This window comes from Protopterus annectens, chromosome 9.part0, assembly GCF_019279795.1.
Source record: "Protopterus annectens isolate FY-2018-M chromosome 9.part0, PAN1.0, whole genome shotgun sequence".
Taxonomy (NCBI): Eukaryota; Metazoa; Chordata; order Ceratodontiformes; family Protopteridae; genus Protopterus; species Protopterus annectens.
In genome coordinates this window covers 1,266,688,838-1,266,715,210 of record NC_056743.1, presented here as the reverse complement: position 1 = coordinate 1,266,715,210, position 26,373 = coordinate 1,266,688,838, and the positions used below count along the sequence as shown (strand labels likewise).

Genomic DNA, 26,373 nt, shown 5'->3' with positions numbered 1-26,373 from the left:
ATGCACCTATGTGACTTTACAGAAGGCTTTATGACATTATTTACTAATGCCCTCTTTGATAGGGCAGAGGGGAAGTAGTTATAATGGACGTCACCCAAAATGTAGACTGCAGAATCAACAGTTTCTTGATCCTTTCCTGAAGAAACCCTTTCAGTACTCCTGAATGGTTGCCTGCACTACTGTGGAGGCATTCAGGGGATGCCTATCCCTCACCCTCTAGTCTTGCAGGTCATCACTTGAGATTCATAGGTGCAGAGGATAATCACCAGAGGTGATTACTTTGACCTTGCACCTTCTGACTTTTTAAATAAACTATGAAATCAAAGGAAGCAAATACCAGGAACATTGTTCCCTTTGTTTCCTCTCATCAGAAATTGAAGATTCTCAGTGTTTCACCCAGTCATATGGAATTCGGAGCAGCAGAAGTAATAAATATGTTAGAAAAGAGAGTCATCCAACAGGTCCCCCTAGACCAATCAAGATCCAAAGTCTTCTGAAAAAACAGGGGACCTATGGCCCATCCTGGACTTAAACTGCACAGACAAAATTCTGGGTGGGCATGGTGCAGTTTATTCTAGCTCTACAAGGGAAGGACAACTGAATGTGCACCACAGATCTCCAGAATGAGTACTATTATATCAGGATAGCAAAGCAGTCAAGGAGGTTTCTCTGTTTCCATTTGGAAGCTAATCACTTCCAATTCAAAGCACTGACATTTGGTCTCACCACAACTCCCAGGGTATTCGGTATTCACCAAATGTATGGCAGTAGTTGCAGTGTATTTCAGGCTGCATGGATTCCAGGTGTCCCCATATTAGACAACTGGATCCTTCTGCACCAACCAAAGATCGTCTAGCTCAATCCAGGGACATCTTGCTCCACCTTGCCTCATAGCTGGGAATCACAATCAATATTGCCAAGAGTCTACTAATACCAATGCAACAGATAGAATGTATCAGACACCACTTGGATACAGTTTCTCAAATAGCCAAACTCCCTTAGTCAAGAATACTTTCCCTGCTTCAGGTAATTTCAGATGTCCTTCAACATCCTTGTCCTCCAGCAAGACGTGTCTTGCAGCTGTTGTGTTTAATGGCTGCATTGATCAATCTGGTTCTGCAAGCAAGATACTACATGAGAGTCTGCAGTGGACTGTTTCTGTGCAATGGCCCTAGTGTCTCACTGCCTTTATGCACCCATCCAACTCGTACCAATCTGCAGGGAACACATCAGTTAGTTGTTGACCTCCCCAATAGTGTCACGGGGTTGACCATTCTCTGTACCACCCCTGATATCAATGGTAACCATGTAATCTTCCCTTCTGGGTTGGGGATAATTTCAAAGGGAGGACTGTTTAAGATTCTTGGTCAAAGACAGAGGCCAAGCTTCACATCAGTGTCTTGGAAATGAGGAGAGTACTCCTAGCGTTGAAGGCCTTTCAGGACTCCTTACCTGACGGTATGATCTCCATTCAGATGAGTAACATGGCTGTAGTCTGATATGTCAACTAGTGGGGGAACTCAATCTTACCCACTGTGCTGAGAGCCCACGAGAATGTGGCAGTAGGTGATGTCTTCCTATCACTTTCTAATAACAACATACATCCTGGGGATGTTCAGTGATTTGGTGGACAAACTGAGCAATTCTGTTCTTCTGCCCTACAAGTGCTCTACTCAGTGAAGCAGTAGCAATGCAGATTTTCAGTCACTGTGGCCAGTGTTGCTGTGATCTTTTTACTTCATACCTAAACAACATGTGCATCAGTTCTTTTAGCCTGATTCCTCCACAGGGGCAGACACTGAGGGTCACTGTAGCTCACATTTGGCCCCCATGCCTTCTTTATGTCTTTCCCTCGCTTCCTTTGATTTTTTTAGAAAGTCAGAAGGTGCAAAGCCAAAGTAATCCTTGTTGCTCCCTTTTCATCCCAGCAAGTTTGTTTCACCTTTCTGCGACCTCATCCAGTACACCCACCCTGGGTGTTGGACCCCTTTTCAGATCTTCTTCATCAGCTGTCCAGTCAGCCTTACCCAGACCTGAAAGCAAGGACGTTAACCATATGGTTTCTCCGATTTTAATGGTGGTCAGGGATGCAAGGTTGTCTGCCCCAGTTAATCGAATCTTATCCTCTTCACAGAAACCCAGTATCAGGAAATTTTATCTTAGTAAATGGAAAAGGTTTACTGTATGAGCTTTCTTCAGAGACTTGGTCCCCTTTTCATGTACTTTTCCATCGATTTTTAGATTTTTTGGCAAAGTTGTTTTACAAGGGTCTAGCTTTTTCAACACGAAGGTGCAGTTAGCAGCTATTTCTAATTTTCATGTAGGACTGAACCAAACTTCTGTTGCTTCCCTAAAGGTTTTAAAGTTTTTTTCTGAAAGGAGCCTTCCTTTTACAGCCCCCATTAGGGATCCATTTCATGTGTGGGATATTACTGTTATGTTCCAGGACAAAAGCTTCATTTGAGTTAGCATCCACATTAGATCAAAAATATCATTCTTGGAAGATGCTCTTTTGGTGGCTGTTACATCTGCAAAGAGAATTTCAGAGTTGCAAGCTTTATCATGTAAGCCTCCATATCTAGTATTCCATAAACGCAGGGTATCTTTGATAACACATCCGTAATTTCTCCCAAATATGGCCTTTGAAGCAAACCTTAAGCAAATTATCAGTCTACTAGTATTTTTTCCAAGATTTTCCAAAAAAGGAGAAATTTGTTAAATGTTCATTGACAACTCAGATTTCAATTATATAGGACAAAGGATATGTGATCAGCTCTTCCTGGCCTTTTAAAAAGTTAAATTTGGTCAAGGAGTTTCTAAGTAACTCTATCCAGGTGGCTTTCCAACTGAGCAATTTTTGTTTATGAAAAACTGGGACTGACCTTACATGGCAAACTAAAGGCTCATTCAACTAGGACAGTAGCTACTTCTACTGCTCTTATGGGTAGGGTTTCTATTTATGATATTTGTGGTGCAGCTACTTGGTTTGCATTTCACAATTGTGTGTCACACTATAAAATGGAAGTACAATACAGATCCCATACATTCTTTAGGTCCACCATACTTAGGAATATCCTGCCTTGATTCTACCCACATGTTCCAGTAGCTTGGGAATCTGCCCCAAATGTTGAATTGGATGAAAATAGACAACATCAGATACGAAAGTTAAGTACTTACCATAGCATTAGATTGGTGTTGTCTTGTTTTTGTGTGGTTCAATATCCCTTCCTCCATCCCTCAGCCTAAATTGTAACTCTAAACCCTGGTTGAGCAGTTGGACCTGACCAGAGACCTTGTCTTTTGACAGCCTTTGTTCTTTCTGTTCTTCACAGTTTTATCATTGTTGATTATTATGTCAAGCAAGTTTTCTTAGGGCTTTTTAGGGGTTAAGTCTTATAACTATAAGCAGGCAAGCTCAATTTGAGGTACTCTGTGGACCTGAGGAAATTATGGGTAGGGGAGGAGTCAGACCCCTGGATCCAAGCTTCTGAAAAAGCGCAGAGGTCAGATCTGGTCAGATTCTATAGCACAAAGGTTGAACAGGATGAAAACAAGACAAGATGGATCTAGCATTATGGTAAGTACGTAATCATTCATGTATTCATTAACTGGGTAGGGGTACTAATAGAGAACTCCTTCAGCCATGCATGTGTTGTGGTGGTAATAAATGTTAACAACTTTCTGTGCCAGCAAAGCTAAAATATTAAGTAATGGTATAGTTTCCAGACAGTTAACATTTTTGATTTGTTTGCTGTAGGAACTTGATCAGGCACCAGGAGATAAGCAGTGGGTTGACACCATTGAAAAGGACATCCATAGACAATTTCCATTCCATGAGATGTTCCTTTCTCCTGAAGGGCATGGGTATGTAAACACATTTTGTTTTCATAGAGTGCATAATATTACTTAGTAAGGTGTAGTACAGTACAGTACAGTATTCTCTAGAATTGTATGACATTGTACAGTATTTCCTTCTTACAGAAGCTTTAAGTAAAGATCCGTCCTTGTTAGCTCTACATGTAGATTAGATAAATAATGAATATGTGTATTCCTGCTTAATAGGTTAAAATGCTTATGCAAAAAACAAATGGCATCCTTTTCAACATGGAAGAGATAAAAAGTATAAAAGATGGGTTTTGAGAAATAAAATTACTATTATTTCTCTTAATTGGTCATATGAATTTAATTACTTAAAGTCTGTTGCAGAAAACATGAGAAATATACTCTGATATAAGAGCAATGAGCTGTAGATGGAGGGACTTAAAAAGATAAGAAAATAAATATTGTTCATGATGCTAGACCATGGGATGCCTTCAGTTAATGGGTTCAGGTTCTGATTTATTTCTTATTTTTCAATATGATACATAAATATACTAGCACCTATGTTGTGCAGTATTAAAATCATTTCACATTGTAAATTAAACACCTGCTTTTAGATTAATCCATATCCCAAAGTGTCTTGTTGATATTCTTGATGGTGCCCCCCCACCCAACATTTCCATGAGAACCATTTTGTATTCTTTCCCAACAGGTTCAGTTGTTCCTGTCATTCTCTTGCCATTATGTGATGCCTAAAGTGAGAGCTGAGGGTAGCTAGAGATCACACATGCTATCCTGCAAAGGTGTGGAGGGTCTAGGAGATTTTACAATGATCCTACTATCTTCCAGTGTTACCAAGCAATCATGGCACTCTACACACTGTGCTGAGCTTCATTGCAAGTGCAAACATCTGCTTACCCACAGCCTTCATCTACAAAGCAATCATATTCTGGTCTATCACAGGAAGTGCACTTCTAGGCCTTCCCCCAAAGGATGTGGTGGGACAGAAGCAACCCATTCCCATGATTGGTGAGCCAGCATGGGTCACTTATTTCCAACCCTCCTCGCCTGGCTCATCCAAGATATAGGCCACTGATTAAACCCAGGTCAGCTATGGAGCAGCCAGGATTTTGTTCATCTGTGTCACATAGCTGGCTTTGAGAAGCAAGATTTTTTAGAGGTTAAATTAGTACCACCCAACAATTTTAGTGGGGACCCTGATTTTTAGTAATGAAGCTTGTATAACACATTTATGCTTGCTCACGTAACACCCAACTAGATTCAGTATTTTGAAATTCGGGATTGTAAGCTTTTAGTATAATGAGATTCAGTCAAATGAGTTTTCAGTATTTTGAAAATTAGGTATTGTGGTCTCAGTCAAATGAAATTCAGTATTCTGAGTTTCAGTCGTGAAGTGGACCCAGTTTTGTTATAACTATTCCCTAGATTCATGGTACCACCCTTTGATTACATTGACTTCAGCAAGGTTGTGTAAGTACTCTGCCTCAGTATTTTTGTTTTCTTCCTAAACTCCAGTCATCTTAAACAAATTTCCTCTTTGCAATGACAGTTACAGTCATCTGCCCACCAACTAACTGCTACATGTCATTCATGTTTGAAAGAAGATTTTACATCTCAGTTTGTCAAGGCAGCAGACTTCCATACGAGGGGAATAGTGTCTGCATGTTTTTTCTTTGGAGAGCAGGGCAACTGGAAGATAAAAGTGTATGGTACTTTTAGAGGTAGGCAATAGTACATTTTAAAGATCCACTAAAACACAAAACACTGCCTTCGGAACACCAGTTAGCAGAAATAAGTAGTCCGTATGTGTAATCCCAAATCCTTTAATAAATTACTGCAAGCAAAGCACAATAGGTTAGTGCTTTCATTCAATCAAACACCTTGAACTTCATCGGAACTAAAGACATAAAACTTCTAGTGCAATATATATACTCATGTTAAATGATCATTTAAAATCCACCGATAAAAACTTTTGAATAAAACAATTACTTATTTAAAGATGCAACACTATTAAAACTAACGTCAAATATAAACATGAAATATGAAAATGTAATATGTTTAGATAATGTATGAGAATGAGCATATTATAATTTTGCTGCTCTCAATCTTAAAATTGGAATAATAGAAATGATTTCATTTGAACCTGGATATTGTTGGCTTGTAAAGTCAGTTGCCAAAGCTGCTCTCTATGCTCCCATTTTTCTCTTCTTGGATTTGTTTGCACTTGTTCTAAAACAAAAAAAATAAATAAATGAACATTATCACAACTTTCTGCATGCTTAACCAAAGCATTAGTCTCTGTATTATGTGTTATATCATAAACATGTTCATATATACGCTTTTTAGTACCCTCTCAGTTTTTCCTTATATAGAAGTCACCACACCTGCAAGCCCAAATGTACGAATTACAGTTAGAATATGACGGGGACTTTAACTCTTTACCATGGCTTTCCAGATAAATAAATTCAGCATTACTGATCTAAGTGCACTGTTTACAGCAGCCGCATGTAAACGTACCAGTTTTATTTCAATTGTTGAGCACAGAACTGCATGCACTATGTTCATACATATCTTTTAAACAAAAGCCCTTCCTGTATACGAACTTAGGAATGTTTTTAAAAATATCTATCTATCCATAAGAAATTTATCATGGTAACCTCTCTGGATGAATATCATCCTTAAGTACGCACACTCATCCAAAAAATCTGTCAAAGAACACATACGGGCTGCTCTTACCAACTGGCCCTTCACTATACTTTTTTTGTACTAAAGGATGTTGACTACTAAAATGAAGGAAAGAATTACAACATGTTAGCTTTCAGTAAATTTTTGATACATATTTTTTTAAAATTCAGCATTGTTATAAATGCATACATCTAAAGAATTAAATAAGTATGATGTTAGTATGATGAAGTTGATAAGGATGATGTTCATCTAGAGAGGTTACCCTGATAAATTTCTTATGGATATTATTAAGGAAGTAACTCTGGGAAGGGGTAGCAGGTATACTCCCATACTCAACAGCGACCTAGGTGAAACACAATATATTGAAGTAAGTCAGGGACTGTCTAATGCTGAAGGTTTGTGTAGCACTGTCTATTTGGAATATAATAAGGAATTTTATGTTATTAAAGATATTATTTTAAAATATTGGAAGTTATTTAGCCAACTACCTGGGATTTTTGTTATTTTTTTTTAAAATTCCTAAGTTCATATTCAGGAAGGGCATTGGTTTAAAAGATATGTATGAATGTAGTGCATGTAGTTCTCTGCTCAACAATTGAAATAAAACTGGTACGTTTACATGTGGTTGCTGTAAACAGTGCACTAAGATCAGTAATGTTAAATTTATTTATTTGGAAAGCCGTGGTAAAGAGTTAAAGTCCCAGTCATATTCTAACTGTAATTCTGTTGGTTTAGTGTACATTTGGGCTTGTAGGTGTGGTGCCTTTTATATAGGAAAAGCTGAGAGGGTACTAAAAAAGCATATATATGAACATGTTTATGATATAAAGCATAGTGTAGAGACTAATGCTTTGGCTAGGCATGCAAAAAGTTGTGATAATGTTCATTTGAAGTTTTTTTGTTTCAGAACAAGTGCAAAAAAATCCAAGAAGAGGAAACTGGGAAAACCTGTTGGAGTATAGAGAGCAGTTTTGGCAATTGACTTTACAAGCCAACAGATATCCAGGCTTAAATGAAAACATTTCTATTATTCCAGTTTTAAGACTGAGAGCAGCAAAATCATAGTATATGCATTCTTATACATTATCTAAACATATTATTCAACTGTTTTTAGGACATTGGTTTTACAAAAATGTCTATTTTTCAAGTTATTTACGCACTTACATTTTCATATTTCATGTTTATATTTAACATGTTAGTTTTAATAACGTTGTATCTTTAAATAATTTTTGATTATTTTATTGAAGTTTTTATTGGTGGATTTTAAATGATCATTTAACATGAGTATATATATTGCACTAAAGTTTTATGTCTTTAGTTCTGATGAAGTTCAAGGTGTTTGAACAAAAGCGCTAAACTGTTGTGTTTTACTTGTGTGATTTATTAAAGGATTTGGGATTACACCTACTGACTACTTATTTCTGCTAACTGGTGTTCCGAAGGCAGTGTTTTGTGTTTTAGTGGTACTTGATTCTGCTTTTGTGCCGCTTTTTTGTTTTTATACATTTTTAAGATTACTGAATGTCAATAGTGAAGAGAAACAGGAGTAAGTGTGCCTGTCAGGGAAATAATACTATTTTAATGAGATCACGGTGATCAAAGAATTGGGGACATGACTGTAGACTGCAAAGGGCAGAAAAAGTATAATATTTTATGTAAATCATGGTAAAAACCAGAACAATAGGGACTGTTCTATGCTTAGAAATAATGTGGCAGTATGGTATATTGTGTGCTTTTTTATAGCTCCTTAGATACATAATAGGATCTAAGTCTTTCTGTGTTATTGTGAGTCCATGAACACTGTAAGGGTGAGAGACAGCCCATCCTAGATTAGTCTGTGCATGTGTGGTTTATTTATTTACATCCAGTGCAGTTGTCTGGTTGCATATCAGGCACTTGCTACCCTTCATAACTCTCCGTGTTCCTTGCAAATGGTAAATATTTGATTCAAGTGACACAGCATCTTCTGTACAAGAGCAAACAATCTAGTTCTTTCATCTTCCTGCATATGGGGCACTTGTAACCCTTCATAATTATTTGTTCCAGTCATACACTTTTGATTTGCAGTGACACAGTACTTTCTGCACCACAGCAAACTATCAATAAATCCAGTTCTAAAGCCTAGCACTTCCTGCCTTCATATTAATTGGATTAGACAGGTGCACTACTCTTTATCAGGAACTTGCCATCACCCCATTGCCTGTAGACAACTCATTTGTGGAACACAGTGGCTGAGCGAAGTTCATTGAAAGTCCCAGCTGGTGAGAACACTCAGTGTATCTGCACACCCATGTATTACCACATCCACATACTGGTGATTTGTGAGTTGATCACTGCTGAATATTACTATCATATTCATTTGCAGAGTATATTTATTTAACTAGAGGAATGCAACTAACTGTGTATCTGAAGTAATTGTATAGTACACCTGAAGGATATGAACTCATTGGCATGAAGCTACTTTATAGAGACAGAGAGTAGTTATCTCTTATATAGAGATAGGAAGGTATAGAATTTGCTTATATACAGAAATGCACCTGTAGCTACTTGTATAGCATCAGGTAGCTACTATTGACTAAGGAATATAATGTAGCTGGGAGCACTAACTAGCTGCATTGGGAAGACTGATCAGCAGCTAGGGGATGACCTCAACAGAGGCCATTTCACTGGCAGCTAGGGGGAGGAGATGTATGACAACACAAAGGTGTAAACATATGTTGAGGCTCTAAAAAGCCAGATGTAGCCAGCAGCTTGGTTCGGTTAAATCACTAGACTCCCACTGTGGGTTCAGTGCTTCAGCCATGATCACAAGATAATTACCATCATCTGTTTGTGAAGACAAGATATCCTTGCAGCTTAATAAAACAATGACAGTATTGCACTCCCACAGCATTGGCACCTGTCCGTTATGCCTCCTAGTAGCCAGCCTCTTCATTCCATCCTAGTTACATCTCTTCCTGTGACATGTGCTGTTGCAACTGACCATAAGGAAGGTGGCTATACAGATACTTTTCTACTGCGTGTTATATTTCCTGGTGCTGCAGCATGTTTTTCACAGGGCATGAAACCTCTCAAACCATTCCAGGAGTGGTTTCAGTTTATTTGCTGTCATGGTGCCTTTCAATGCAGTGCTTGGATTCATATTCCTATACTGAGACTAGAGTGTATCATTAGAAAAATGAGTGGTAGACCCCTCAGGTACGTTCCTCTATATAGAAAATTACTCAGAGGTCCTATCTGCCTGACCTGCTAAAAGCTTAGATATTCCCTGTGCAAACCATTTGGACTAGTAACTGAAGAGACCTGTAGCGAGGGCTGCTGTCATAGGTGATCTTTTCCCTAGCTTAACGTCCACTGCTGCTACTTTTTGCCTAACCTAATTAACCATGGCCCAAATGTCTGGTGGCTGAAGTGAGCACCTGTGTCTCAAAACGGTCATCCTACGCTCCCACTCATGCATGAGTACTACCACATATATTCATGGAAGTCTACTAGTTTTTACTTATGTATTTTATTTTATTTGTTTCATACTTTTCTAACCAGATAAGTGAATTGTTCCATCAGCCATAACCCAAGCTAAAATGGCAAAGGAAATAACAAGTAAATAATGCACTCAGGAGTGCAAAAAACAAACAAACAAAAACAATACTCTCATTAAGGCATCTGACAAAGATTGCATATACACGACACAGCAAAGGGGCGAGTGAATAAGTACAACATTAAGCAACATTTACAAGAATGCATACATTATTAATTCTTAAATATATAATGCAAAAGATTTAAACTTCATTATAAATGCAGAATTTCATGTGAGCGTATTGCATAGCTTACAGTGCTGTTAGATATTACTACAGTAATGCACTTGGAACCAGTTGTTATTCTGTGTGGCTGTAAAAAGAAGTGTGTGTATGTGTGTGTTTGGTGGGGGGGTTATAATTATATTTGCATCAGTCTTGTTGTCCTAAGGTAGTATCAAACAGCCTAAACGTGAACATCTTGGAACGGAACCACACCGGTGCAGTGGAACCTAAGAACCAGTGGTATCTTATTGCTGTATAGTACTTGCACTTAGTGGCAAGCCCACATCTTTCTTTCCTGGCTTATTTCTCTATTTCAAGCCTGTGCTTGTAAATGGCAGGTAGTTAAACAGACCACAACCCCTCCTTCTAGGATAGAGGAGATGGCATTAGCAGGTCAGTTCCCACCATTCCCCACCTAGCTCCTCCAACACCTGAGCTGCTTGTCAAGCTCGGATCATTCAGGTCTTAGTCAGAGCTTTATTCTTATATATCATGAAGCTGAAACTAGAGTAAGTGTACTTTGTTTAAAATTCCAAATAAAGTAACAAATTATCATATAATATGGCATACTTTTTCTACCATGTAAACATAATAGCAATTTATTTTTCTTTTAAAACAGATTTTGTGTCTTGTATTAACTGTCATTATTCAGAAAAAAAGATTGGCAATCTAATTCCATTCCCTAGTTCCCTAATAAACTCCATGGATTTTGGTGGGTGTACATGAAGTTGCTATAAACATCAGATGTGATTCAGCAAGCATGGGGGGGATGGCTTATATAATGATTACACCAACCTGTATTACATATTTTATCAAACATATCTGCATCTATCTACCAGTCCTTATTTTCACTGACCATAGTAATAAGCAACCTTTTCTCTTCTCAGATCTTTATATATCCCTTTTTAACATCTAAACCAAAGGGTAAAAAGGTCACACAGGCAAATCATTCAGTAAAATTGCAGAAAGACCCAGCCAAACAAAAATCATCTTCACTATGTAATTCTTTAAACCTCCTGGGTGGAGGCCCATGACATATATGCAGATGATCTCTTAAGGATATATCATTGTTTCAGGTGCATGGCCTCAGAATGCCCATGACTTCTTACTTTTTAAGTCTTTATGGGTAGATTCAGGCCAATAAAGCCAAATCCCACTTCAGAGCTACAATTCTTTGTCTAATACTATGTTATTGGTTGTAGTGGGCAAAAAAAATTCCTCTACAAATTGTGAACATTTACAGCTACCTAAAATGTGCTTTGTTTGAACTTTACTCCCCAACCCAGAATGAGGGATACAAGTGCCACCTGAGTCTTAATTAACTGCCTGTAAAGTTTTTCTAAACAGAGGCTTAAGCTTCACCATGCTATATCTAAAGCAGATGGTCATTCAGAAATTGAAGCTGGACTGCAAGGATAAATCAAATAAGGTTACTACACAAGATTAAAACATTTGCAGGGGAAACATTGGTGTGGTAAATAACTGTTGAATGTTTATTTGCAGGGGAAACATTGGTACAATAACAAATAACTGTTAAATGTTTCTAAGTGGTATACAAATGAATTGACAGAACTGATAACATAAAGAGACATGCAGTCATGAATATATGACTCATGATCTACAGCATTTTATATCACTAAGATGTTCGCTAATATGCATTTTGAAACACCTAGATGCTTTCCCTACATAAAATGCCAAGTAACTAGAAACAAAGAAGTAAAAATCCAGTCAGTATCACATGTCATCAGCTAATTGATTTTAAAACTAGTGCTGTATTGGCAGATGTAAATTAATTTGAATGTAATGAAATGCAGAACAACAACAATGGCAACATGAGTTGCTCCCATGGAAAATCTTGTTGTTGCTGTAAAACCACAGATGCTCTTTATAAAGATAAATTAAAACATCCAAGGATTAAATTTAATTTTTCAGGCATTGAAATTATTTTACAGTATATACCAAATAAATTGGGTTGGTGGATAATGTTAACAAATATGGAAAGATACTGGATAGTTTGGTTCGGAGCTTTATTTTCTCCAGGATTAAATGAATATTGGTAATTTTCATTTATGGTTGATGAATACACTGTTTTGTGGTCATTTCTGGTATTTGTCACTTCAAATGAAGTATTAAAAAGATATATGTTAATCACTGAGGTAGTTTCGTACAGAGGAAGGAGTGGTTACACCGAAACTGGTCTATGTGTTTGTACATGCCTTTGTCAGCATTTGTGTTTGTTATAAACACCTTTTGGATTTATATTTTATGGCATTGTTCCTGTTTGCTAGACAATGGATTTCATGTGCATTTTTTCAGTCCATGCACCTGAGCAACCTTCTGTTGAACAACTTTGTGTTCTATGGATTGTACTTAATTTATTTCTTCTGTATTGAGATAGATAGATCTCTGTACTTAGATATTAGCTCAGTAACATTTCTACATTGTTTTGGTTATGCTGTGCCTATACAAAAAAAGAGAACATTGTGGTGGGAAAAGAGTGGTACACTGACAAGAAAAGAATGCTGGGGATGTTTTGTTGCATTCATTTGAATGGTTTTGGGAAAGTATAATCACAGCATAATGAGAACTGAAAGCAAAAGAAAGTGTGCTGTGCAGTATATAAAAATAAAGCACTTACACATAGTACATCATCTGGAAAAGAGAAAACCGTGTGCCCATATGGGGACTTGCTTTAGCAATAAAAACCTGATCATTGTGGCAGTAAGAAGATTTGCTTTGAAAATTCTCTGTTATGTTATACTGTAGACTTACAATGTAAAATATTGGGTGTTGTGAATTTTCTTTACTGTAACTGTAGTAATATTTTGTGAAACTAAAACTGTGCAAGATGCAATGATTGATGAAGAGTATATTGCTGCCACAAACAAGTGAGCAAGTGGGACAGCTGGAATGTAATGTTAAAGATCAGTTTATTTCAAAAACAATATGATGTTATCAAAAAGAAAGAACATACAGAAAAGGCAAAGGAAGTCTTTTTAGAAAATATATTTATAAGAAGTGGCCAACTAATAATATATAACAACAAAAGGACTGTCTCAAGGTTTTACAGCTCTGCAAGAAAAGGTCAGAGCCTTGACAGAGAATAAAACTCCAGAAGTAGTGTAACAGCTCTTTAATGGACACACGGTTTGTAAACCCAGTAGTAAGCAATAAAAAACACAATGCTGTCCACAGACTTAGTGCTTTCGCCCTTCCAATGTGGGCTTAATCAGAGTCTGCAAATACAATTACAAAAAAACTTTAAATACCCTCCAATCAAGTAAAACTAACTGATGAAGTTTCACAGCCAATGTCACTGATCTCAATAAATAATTAATTACCAAAAATAAAACTAGCCAAAACAAATGGTAAAAAGTAATAATACATGTTGAAAATTATTAAAATGCATATATATATATATATATATATATATATATATATATATATATATATATATATATATGTATATATATATATATATATATATATATATATATATATATAAGACTGATGTATATAAATGCTCAGCTGTACAATTCATGCTAAATCCTAATGCTGCAAAGATTTTCTAAAACTTGTTTGCCCTCAATTTTAATACACTGAAAGTAGAAATATGGTCATTTAAACCTGGCTTCATATCAGCGTTTAATTTAATCTGCCAAATTAATTCCTTCAGTTCAAGTAAGGAACCAGTATCCCTCCCAGCTTCATTCACCCTGAGTCTATCCACCACAAAAAAACAAGAATTTTTTGTAAGTGTTGCAATCTCTAATATGCCTAAAAAGAACAATTGATGATATTCCTTTTCTTATATAATAAATGTGTTTATGCATACGGTCACTTAACCTTCTTGTTGTCATCCATACATAATATGCTGGACAGGTCAAACAAATCACAATATATACAAAGTTCTTTGTGTTACAAGGTAAGGATCTGTCACAACCTGCACTGGTGACATAGGGCCATAATTGATGAGCTTACACATTTTATATGACCCACACTTACCCATCCTGGAATTTATTAACCTGTAAATGACTCTTTTCAGTAATTTATTTGATATTCCTGCCACTGGAAGAGGTAATCATGGGTGTCATCCCCAATTTTCCTTTCAGTTCCATACTAAGTGCCGAATTCCAGGTGTTCCTCAAAATGTCAGCAATATGCATGGTATCCTTGTTAAATGATATAACCATTGATCATTTCCTGTCCTTTATTTATCTGTCTGTAATGTATGCATCCCTTAACCTTTACTTGCTTGAGTTGTTTTACTAAGAATAGGTCGAAGTTTTGTGTGCCTACCCAATTTTATTTTTTCATAAACATCACACATCAGTTGACTTGTATGCCCTCTACAAGCAAATATGGCAGCCAATTTATCCATTTCACTAAGAAAATTTACTTCACAACTAATCATTCATGAGAGGTGCACCATTTGGCCTTTTACTACACCTTTTTGTGAGATAAGGGGCCACAACTCTCATAATGAAGAAAAAAGATAGAATATGTCTTCTTTCGAAAAACTATTGAATGAAGAGATAGAATATGTCTTTTTTTGAAAAATTACTGAATGAAAGATTTTTTCTTGCCCATCCTTATACAGTAAAATGTGTAAATGCTCTATCTTGTAGGTGTTGCTCTTGAATGTAAATTTCAAAAAGGACATATAATTCTCCAAAAAAATTAAAAATTCCACAGTTTTATCCTTAAAACGAGGATGTCATCGAAAACCCTAAAGAAGTGCAAGATGGAGTATATATATTCACTTGAGATTAATAATTGAATAAGACTTGAATACGTGGTTTAATGCACCCAGGCTTGATATGTCTACATCTAATAACTGTTTTCAGGAAAGGGGCAGTCTCATTTCACAACTTAAACTTATGGAACAGGTTTTGAACAAATTCTGTAGTCTCCAGTTGGACAGTGTGTTTCTTTTAAAATCAGTCTCTTTCAACCAAGTCCTGAAAGGGTTGAGACTATAGTAGTTTCTGGTCAGCACGGAAGAAGGTTCCATCATGTATAAGCAGCTAATTCACTTGTTTGATCAGACTGGCTTTAAAATAATGAACATTATCATCCAGGACAATGAATGGAATCTTGTAAACCTCAACAAGAAAATAATTTCACTTAATGAGAGTATTACTAGTGATCTTTTATTCACAATGCAAACCAACACTTACAACAGGATGTTTAATAACATGGATAAGTCAATGGAAAAAAATCAAGATAGGAAAGTTAAAAAGCTTTCCAGGGACTCTGGGGATTACATGGAAGGTTAAGCATATCTTAAGCCACAGGGATGTTTTTTTCAAGTTTTTTTTGCAGGTTGTTTTTCAATGGTAACGTGGGATGGAAATAACAAAAGTCTCAATGAGGTGCATATTACATCTTGTGACTTCTGCAGTTTTTTAACCAACGAACCTATCAGAAGATCAGAGAGTACAAAGTCAAGCAAGTGATATACCTGTATCACCTCAGGAAGAGTACTGATTCCCTTTAGGGGAAGAAAGAGAGATGCAAGGGGAGAGGGGAACAAATGAACACCTACGGGCAGAGAGGTTATTTCAACTGATAGTTACTAGTTTTCACAATAGTGACATTAACAGCGGTGACTCTGTGCAAGAATTTTAATATTTACAACTTGAGTAGTGTTAAATTATGTAATGGGCATTTTACACTTAAAAAAAGTTTTTTTTTTGTGTCTCATTTCAAAACTGACATAGTGAGGCTGCTTATTCAATTGAAGTTGTTTACTAGGCAACTTAATCTGGTTTTGTATTTTCATGGTAAGGAAACTGAACACATAGGCCCACAGTTAAAGAAGAAAAGCCTAGTTGTGCCACCTTTGGCCCATGCTTTTGAGAGGGTTTATGAATATGAGTTCAGGCAAATGGCCAGGTATAAAAGAATGTTTAGTGACAATTTATCACACAAAGAGAGACAGATTTTAATGGAATTTTCCAAAAATAAAAATACAAGGGTTATTAAGCCAGACAAGGGCAGGGAGATAGTACTTATGGATTATAATGATTATGTTTCTGAAATGTTTGAAATTTTGAGTGATTAAATGACCTCTGAAAGGGTATCCAAGAATGAGATTAACATCTCATACAGTAAGATTGATTGTTATTTGATGGACACCATGTATCAGGGTTACATTACTAAAAAAGATTTAGTTTTTTTAAGGATGGATGAGTCTCATATACCCTTGATATTTGGAATACCCCAAATTCATAAGGATACTATAGAAACCCCATTAAGGCCCATTGTGGTCTCACATGGTTCAAAAACTGAAAAAAACTGAATCCTTGTCTGCCTTCATATATTTTCATTCTAAGCAATTGTTGAAGAGTAAGGTTCATATCCTTAGGGACTCTTGGCACTTGTTGGACATATTGAACTTGATTCCATTTGATAATAGTATAAAGCTTGTGGCCATAGATGTTATCATTTTCTTCAGTTATTCCACATTCTGAAGGTTGTGATTTATTTGCTGATGCACTGACAAGTGATCTGTCATTCAGCAGTACAAGAGTTCTCACCTTGGTTGATATAATGGATTTAGTTTTACAGAATAATTTCATTTTATTTTGAAGGGGAATACTTTCATCAGATTTTGGGTGTGGGTATGGGAGTGAGAGGCACAACTCTATATGCTAGTCTGATAGTAACTGAACAGGAAAAACAAGTATTATTCTCTAGTGAATATATGTATTCCATCTTGCACTATTTTAGGTTTTTAGATGGCATCCTCATGTTATGGAAGGGGGGTGATAACACTGTGGAATTTTCAATTTTTTTTGATTATTCTACATCCTTTTTGAAATTTACATTCAGGAGTGACACCTATAACACAGATTATGTAGACATTTTACTATATAAGGATGAACAAGAGAAAGTCTTCCATTCAACATTTTTTTGAAATAAGACATATTCTAACTCTTTTCTTTATTATAAGAGTTGTCACCCCTTATCTCACAAAAAGGGTGTAGTAAAGAGCCAAATGGTGCACTTCTCATGAATGATTAGTTTTGAAGGAAAATTTCTTAGCAAAATGAATAAACTGGCTGGCATGTCTGGTTGTAGAGGATATCTGAATCAACTGATTCATGATGTTTATGAAGAAGTAAAATTGGGTAGGCACACAAAATTTCAACCTATTCTTAGTGAAACAACTCAAGCAAGTAAAGGTAAAAGGATGCATATGTTACAGACATTTAACAGGGATGCCACATGTATTATTGACATTTTGAGGAACACCTGCAATTCAGTACATTGTATGGAATTGAAAGGGAAACTGTGGATGACACCCATTATTACCTTTTCCAGGGGCAGGAATATCAAATAAAGTACTGAAAGAGGGATTTACAGGTTACAAAGGAATACATTCCAGGATGGGTAAGTGTGGGTCATATAATATGTGTAAGCTCATCAATGATGGCCCCTATGTCACCAGTGCAGGTTGTGACAGATCCTTACCCTGTCCTGGAATATGTACTTGTAACACAAAGAACTTTGTACATATTGTAATTTGTTTGACCTGTCCAGCATATTATGTAGGGATGACAACAGGGAGGTTAAGGACTGTATGTATGAACACATTTATGATATAAGAAAAGGAAGCTCATGGAATGCCCTTTTTAGACATATTAGAGATTGCAACACTTGCAAAAAATTATTGCTTTTTGTTGTGGATAGTCTCAGGGTGAATGAAGCTTGGGGGAATACTGTTTTTTTGCTTGAGTTGAAGGAGCAAGCTAATATCAAATCAAGTTTAAATTTTTTAATTTAAATGACCACATTTTTGTTTTAAGTGTATTGAAATTGAGGGTGAACCATTTTTAGAAAATCTTTGGAGTATTAGGATTTAGCATGAATTGTACATTTGAGCATTAATATGCAGCAATTATATATATATATATATATATATATATATATATATATATATATATATATATATATATATTTTTTTTTTTTTTTCAACATATATTATTACCTTTTACAATTTGTTTTGGTTAAGTTTTATTTTTTGGTAATTATTTATTCAGATGTGATATTTATTTAAGCATCATTACAATGATGCAATTGTTAATAGTTACTGTATTAATTAGTGACATTGGTTGTGAAATATGATTGGTTAGTTTAACTTGATTGGAAGGTATTTAAAGTGTTTTTGTAATTGTATTGGCAGACTCTGATGAAGCCCACATTTTAAGAGTAGAAATGTTAAGTCTATGGACAGCATTGTGATTTTTATTGCTGACTACCAGATTTTCATAGATATGTCAATTAAAGAGCCGTTACACTACTTGAGTTTTTTGTTTCATAGTTTGGTGTAGCAAGGTATGTTGAGAAAATAAAACTACCAATGCAGCAAGGATCACTACCTCTTATCAGAGAGAATCAATAGTAAACTGAAACAGATTGTTTATCAAACTGGTTTTAAAAAGGTTATTAGCTCATCTTCACAAAAAAACAGCTAAACAGATTGTAGAATATGAACAGCCAAAGCATGCGTTTCAAGGGAATTGAGTATGTGACAGTTTGTATAAACTGAGATGTACTGAGTACTGTGAACTCTGAACTGTGAATAATGGAAAAATACTGAACAAACAAGAGTCTGCCTGAAAGCAGGAAATGTGCAGGAAGCATATCCGGTTCTCTCTTCTGCCTGGAAATATGATGATGTGAATTGTCTTATGTTTACGGGTAAACCTTTAATTGGTTAATTGCCCTGTGTAATGATCTAATTGGTTCAGTTTTATATTTTTGTACTGTCAGCAATATCACCAGTATATAAGCTTGTTTATTCCTTTGTTCTGGGAGTCTCCCTGGTGCTTTCCATGAGGCTCCCGCACGTGTGTACTGTTAGTTAATAAAAACCACTGAAGGAGAGAGAACTATTTGTCTTCACTTTTAAAGTATTATGAAACGTAACAAGATAGAAAACTTGCTTGATGTAGACTGCTGTCTGAACTTTCTGTTCAAGTTGGAGTTGTGAAACAGAATAAAAATGTGAAACTGCTAATCAATATGCTAAAACAAGTATAAGTGAAAAAGCATGTATGCTAAAACAGAGTTTAAATAATCTGAAGAAAAAGAATAACAATTAAGGAGCAATTTGGCAAGAATGAAAACCTATTGAAACAGACTGAGTCACTGTAAGAAGGTCAGTTTCAGCCAGGCCAAAATGAAATGGAGCTTGTTTGTTCCAAACACAGTGAAGAAACAGCATAGTTTGGTAAATGGTGCATAGCCTACAAAAGCAGTGAGGAAAATGGTGCTTGAAAAACAAAATAGAGGTGTCAAGTTCATACCCAAGCTGACACTGGGTGTTTACAGAGAGAGAAAAATGAAATATTAGATTTGCAAACAGCTGATGATGCTGTTCCTTACTTAAAAACAAAATATCAGGATATGGAAACTGAAAGAGGGTTGCTAAAAAGCACAAATTAAATGTTTTCCCTATGCAATATCAAACAAAGATTTTTCATCTCACTGTACATAGCAAATTACACACTGAAAATAGTAAGCTGAAAAACCTTAGCACAAAAAAAATATTTTTTTGCAGGTGGGCAAGCTCCTCCACCACCCTCCACACTCTGCAAAATTATAACAGTACAGTTCATCAGATGAGGAGCCAAAAGCACAACTGGAGGTAATCAAAACTTTCTCAGGTTATATAAGAATATCATTTGGTTTTGATATTTAAAGCAGGAAAGCTGCAATATCAAGAAAATATCAGTCTTGGACAGGAATGTGATAGAACCTTGAGCAGAAGGAAATGTATAAATATTTGCGAATTGAGGGATCACAATAAAGCATGAACAAATGCAAACAAAACTCATAAAGGAACATTTTAGAAAACTAAAATGAATACTGAAAACAGCCCTGACATCAAACAACAAAGCCTAGGCTATAAACCAATTTGCTCTTCTCGTTCTACCTTGCAGTTTTGGGGTGACTGACTGGCCCCAAAAGGTATTGAATAAGTTGGACAGGAAAACAAAAAAAATGCTTCATGCTTATAAAATGATTGATAAAATCATTGTATACCAAGATTATATATTCCTTATTCTGAAGGAAGTATGGGCCTCTTCGAAACTGATTACATGTATAGATCTGCAATTGTAGGACTACATACATATCTGCTGGCATCACCAGATCCAAACATAGTGAAAGCTTTGAAACATGAAGAGAAAAAAATGACTTCCCTGATTTTTTTAGCTGAAATATATAGGTGGCATCGGGAATGGAAACCTAAACAGACAGAAATCAGGCTACAACTCTATGTGCCAAAAAAACAAAAGAAAGAATACAAAGAGAAGGATTAGCTGAGAAGGCAAGAAATGTGGAAAAGGCATAAATATAGTTTCAAGTTCAGAAAACTAATGGAACAACCTCTGGTCTAGCAGGATCTGATGCAGGAATGGTTAAGGAGAAGTGAATTCAAACAAAAATGAAAGGTTAGTAATAGAAACCCAGGACAGTGGAACATGCACACATTGGTTTACATGTGGAAGAAAAAACAAATACAGGTTCTGTTGCTGTGTGTGATACCTTCATGACAGAGGGCCTATATACTGGAAAGCACAATAATATGGCAAGACTGTTGCATTGGGGATTGTGCAAACACTGCAATATTGAAATAATTGGGAAGCATTGGAAACAGGTTCATAACCCAGAGACTGCCCGTGTTATGGAATAGACGTCAAGTAGAATGCCTCACTGGCCCTCTTCAAGAGAAATCTTGATGAGTGGATGGGAAATAGAAAATTCATCCCCGGGATCACTCCAGTGGCTCTACTCGACAGAGGCACTGGGAACTAAGGTTGGGTGGCACAATGCCAGGGTAATCCTATGGGCTAAGCTTGTAAAGGCTCCAGGGCCATTAGCCTAGTACACACCTATGAACCCATGAACTGCAAAGCATTGTAGAGAAAGATGAAGTTTATATCACATGATATGGGATCACCCATTACCAACAGTTCAAAAAACAAGTACCAGAAAACCAGATATAGTAATTCAGGGAAAATACAAAAGTAGCACTGATAATTGAAATTTTTACACTCGGTGATTATAGTGTCTTATATGGGCGGCCACGGTGGTGCAGTGGTTAGCATTGCTGCCTCACAGCAAGAGGTTCTCTGGTTCGATCCTCGGCTGGGGTGCCTTCTGTGCGGAGTCTGCATGTCCTCCCTGTGGTTGCGTGGGTTTCCTCCGGGTGCTCCGGTTTCCTCCCACATCCCAAAGACATGCTGCAGGTGGATTGGACACTCTAAATTGACCCTAGGTGTGCGTGTGAGTGTGCCTTCTGTGGAAGGTTGGGCGCTGGGCTGGCAACTCGACACCGTAAAACTCCGCTGCCATTCATTGTGCGGACAAGGTGATCCGCTGTGGCGACCCCTAACCGGGAAAAAGCCGAAAGAAGAAGAAGAAGAAGATTATAGTGTCTTATATAAAGAGAGACACAAAGCCATGAAATATCAGGATTTACAGGTGGGAAAAACAGCAATATGGAAGAAGGATAATTAGACAGTTCCAAAAGAAGAAATAGTAGCAGCACTAGGAAAAACAGGTCTAATGGAAAAGAATTAACAGTAGTAATTAGATATGTTATCGCTACATGTAACTGTATGAATTACAGAAGGAGTCAACACTGGGCACATTGCGGATACTGAGAAAGGCACTTTTAGCTAACATCAAAGACTGAAACAGTACTAATTTCATAAACTTTTTTTTTATTAATTTCATGAACTTTAATCATACCCTGACTTAAGAATGGGGTCCATTCCTGCCATGGTATTAGAAACACAAAACATTTGGAGAAATTAAACATGGGGGAGTCAGGTAAATACTCTGAGATGAAATGGTAAGTTCCTTTTTTGGGATAAGGCTGGGAAACAGTTGCACATAAACACTAAAGAAGATACTGTGCCTCCTGTAAGGTTATTTATGGACTAAGTGGCATAAAATTTATGCCTGTTCTTAGTTTGTATATTTTGCTAGAAGTTTTCCCAAGTTGATTTATTCTATGCAAAGTATTTGCAGCAGAAGAAAATATATTAGGAAAATGTTTTGATCTATGTATGACCTGATTACTGTTGTTCTGATCTATATGCATAGTATTTAGAGTATCTTTAAGTGTTTGACGAGGCAAGCTGACAATGTATACAGAAAGAAATCAAATTCCTGTGTGAATGTTCATGGTGAAGGTATAACATGGGGTTGGATTTGACAAGAGAACCTACTGATGTCCTGACTGAAATCACTGTTGCAGTATTCCTGGCATAGGGTCGTTACTGCTGATGTCCAGCCAGGGTACCAAAGCTTTACCTTACCTAGATAATATGTCTGATGCATAAACTCAGCTTGTATGCATGGGGTGTATATAGACAGATGTACAAGCATGGATACACCGACTATTTCACCTCCAGTCTGAACACAAGTTGTGCATCAGTCGGACTGTTAGCTGTTTGGTCATTGGTAGCTTTGCTTCAATTGTTTATCCAGATAAGTACCCCTTTGGGGAATCTTCCTTTTTGTCTTACAATATTTTGTTGAAAGTTATAGATGTCAGCTAGGAGGTGTAAATGTGAGTGCAGTAGATAGATTCCTTACAGGGACATGCATACCAAGTGCCTTTTTTTGCCTAGGTCCAGAACATGATCACAAATCTTGCTCAGTCTGTTAGTCATTTGTTCCCAAAACCTCTAGGTCAAGGCTTTCCACTCTCAATATCTTTCTAGAGACCCAGCATCATAAACACATGGCCCAGTCCAAGATGGCTGACTCCTCACCCTTGGACGTCCATTTGCTGCTGAAGAGGTAACTAAAAAGACCTCAAATGGATCTGCAGTCTAATGTTTCAGACTCTGATGTACTTGCTGAAGTTGCAGAACCCATATACTTCAGGCTACTTCTCTGTTGCCTGCTACTGAGACCCCGTTGGTGGTCAGTATGGCTCCTGAGGCCTTGCAGATGACTGATAAGTCCCTCAAATTTTAGTTAGCGAAGAGATCCCAAGCTCTCTAATAGAAGTCAGACAGGGTTCCAAACCTCCACATCTAATCCAGGTCGACATCATGCCTAAAAATGAAAAAAACTAAATACTGAGCATGCAACCTCTCCCTCAGCAGCTAGAGAAAAGGGGTGGATAGACTTCTCGCAGGGGTTGTTCAAAGCTATTATATCTTGGGTCTCCACAACCACAGACTACTCCTCAAAAACCTACCTTGGTTTCCTCTTCTTCTGTTGACAAAGAGGAGTACAACACTGACCATTCTCTGGACTATTCCTCTCAGCTACATTCTCCAAGACAAATCTCTTCTGATGAAGAAAACTCCCTCTCACCAGATACTCCTATAGAGGAAGTCCTTTGAGGAGACCATACAGAACATGATGAAACACTTTGAATGGCAATCCACACAGATCTCTGATGGTCAGAACAGATATTACAACCTCTTGGAGATGGGTACCCCTGCATCTTCTGTAGTCCATACTATCCTTGAAGCTTCCAAGACTCCTTTCAGTCCATTTCATTTGCACCTGATTCTCAACCATTGGATCCTAACACACCAGACAGGCTTTATAAGGTGCCTGATGATCTAAAATATTTGTGGAAGACTCCAGCAGCAGACCCCTCTGCAGTGTCTCTCTCTCTCTCTCTCTGTCTTCAGATAAGCCCTCTAAGCTTCTACCCAGTACAAAGGCAGTACTTACTGACAAAGATTGTAGGGCTATGAATAGATGAGGAAAGAAAGTTTACACATCTGCTACCCTTGCCTTTAGGGCAATTAACTACCAGACTCAGATGACAAAGTACTTGATCTCTGTCCTGCATTCCTTAAACAGTTATACTGGACCCTCCTACGGTAGAGTCTAAGCATCACATGCAGAGCTTACTATTGCAGGCCACTCAAATTGCCAGACACAGCATTAAGTGCAGTTACAATGCTGTGGATTCTTCTTCTAGGGCAGCTGCCACTGGATCTGTCATTTACAGATATATATGACATCTCAGTCAGCTAATACCTGAGGATTTTAAATCTAAAATTCTAGACTCTTCCTTGGACAAAGTCTTACTGTTTGGTCCTTAGGTTCTCCAAGACCAAAATAGGACTATGAAAGGCCATACCGATTCTACTCTTCTCAGTTCCTAGATACCATAGGAAAGTACAGTTGTGTACACTTACCATAAATGTAGATGTTCGATTGTATTCACTGTTGCAGTCATTACATTTGGGTAATCTGCTGGCAGGTTACCCTCAGTTGGCCTGAATAACAAAGTCTTGGGTCCTGCATCGGTTGCTGTCTCCTCTTCCATGACATCAGGTCATCAGGGGTATAAAACATACAGCCGACATTTTATTCAGTTTTTCTTGCCCCAGATATCAGGTGCTCCCCAAATGGGGAGCAGAAAAAATATATATATATATATATATATATATATATATATATATATATATATATATATATATATATATATATATATATATATATATATATATATATATATATATATACAGCAGTATATATGAAAATACACTTTTAGCAACATAAACTTTACCTTCATCTAAAAGCAAATACACCACAGAGGCTTTAGAATATAGTGAAGGAAAGAGAAGTTATAGAAAAGGGGGATGGCGGGTGGGTAACCCAGACTGCAACAGTGAATACACAAAAATATCAACATTTATGGTAAGTTTACACAACTGTACTATGTTCTTCGTGTTTCACTGTTGCAGTCATCATTTTGGGTAGAATACCAAAGCTATGGATGGGAGATGGAACTAAATAGCATTAGGAGTGGCTATAAGGCCCTGCAGAACTGCAGTGGCAAAGCCTGCCCTGGATTTGGAGAAGAGAGGCAAATGATAATGCTTTGTGAAGCTATGAACAGAGCTCCAAGTAGCAGCTTCTAGAATGTCTTTGGTTGGAACTCCCCTGAGAAAGACTGCTGAGGTTGAGGCAGCCCTGGTGGAATGTGACCTGATTCTCTTGGGCACAGGTTTACCATGGTGCAAGTAGCAGAAATGAATGCAGTGACTTATCCACTTAGAAATAGTCTGCTTTGATATAGCCTTCCCCTCTGATCCTGAAGCAAATGCCACCAGTAGTTGCTCAGACTTTCTTAGAGATTCGGTCCTGTTTAAGTAGAATCTTAGTTGTCTGTATACGTCCAATGAATGCAGAATCTGCTCCCCCCTTGTTCTGCGGATTTGGGTAAAATGTTGGCAGGTGAATTGTTTGGTTAAGAGCCACACTGGATACCACCTTAGGCATAAAGGAAGGATTGGTCCTGAGGGACACCCTGTCCGGGTAAAATGTAATAAAAGGCTCCACAGCTATGAGAGCCTGTAGCTCTGAAACCCTTCTTGCTGAAGTGATTGCCAAGAGGAAAGCTGTTTTCCAAGATAAAAATTTTATATCCACAATAGCTGTTGGTTCAAAAGGAGGCAGGGTGAGTTCTTCCAGCACAAAATTGAGGTCCCATGCAGGAGTTGGTGATCTTCTGAGAGACCTTAAATTTTTGGCCCGTCTAAGATACTGTTTTAGCAGAAGATGAGAAAAGAGGGGAGGGTCCGTGTTGTAATGAGCCGAGATGGCAGAGGCATGGATTTTTATTGAAGAAAAAGATAGGCTCTTGTCAAGCATCTCAGTCAAGTATTGTAAAATCTGAGGGATATTTGGTTTTGCTGTGTCTGTTCCTTGTGCTTGGTTCCAAGCACAAAATCTCTTCCATTTATCAGCATAAGATGTTCTAGTACTAGGCCTTCTGGCTTCCAAAATGGCATCCATCACAGATTTAGTGAGAGGTGTTGTTTGAATAATTAATTGATCAGCCACGTTGCAAGGTTCAGAGTTTGGAGCTGAGTGTGCAGAATTTGATTTTGCTGAGATAGTAGATGAGGTATTTGAGGCAAATACCAAGGAGGGAGTTGAGACATATTCCTTAGAATTGGGTACCAGTGCTGGCGAGGCCAGTCTGGAGCAATCAGGATCATTTTTGTTTTTTCCTGTCTGACCTTTAGTAAAACCTTGGAGA

The 26,373-nt window shown here is 37.2% G+C and overlaps 1 protein-coding gene across 1 annotated transcript in view; it reads left to right on the top strand.

Moving 5' to 3' along the window:
* Positions 1 to 26,373, top strand: part of LOC122811987 (carabin-like) — a 1,241,323-nt gene that overhangs the window by 527,295 nt on the left and 687,655 nt on the right. Inside the window, exon 5 of the mRNA XM_044084192.1 lies at positions 3,758 to 3,864. Within this exon, the coding sequence (XP_043940127.1) occupies positions 3,758 to 3,864 (107 nt within the window). The remainder of the gene's footprint in view (positions 1 to 3,757; positions 3,865 to 26,373) is intronic.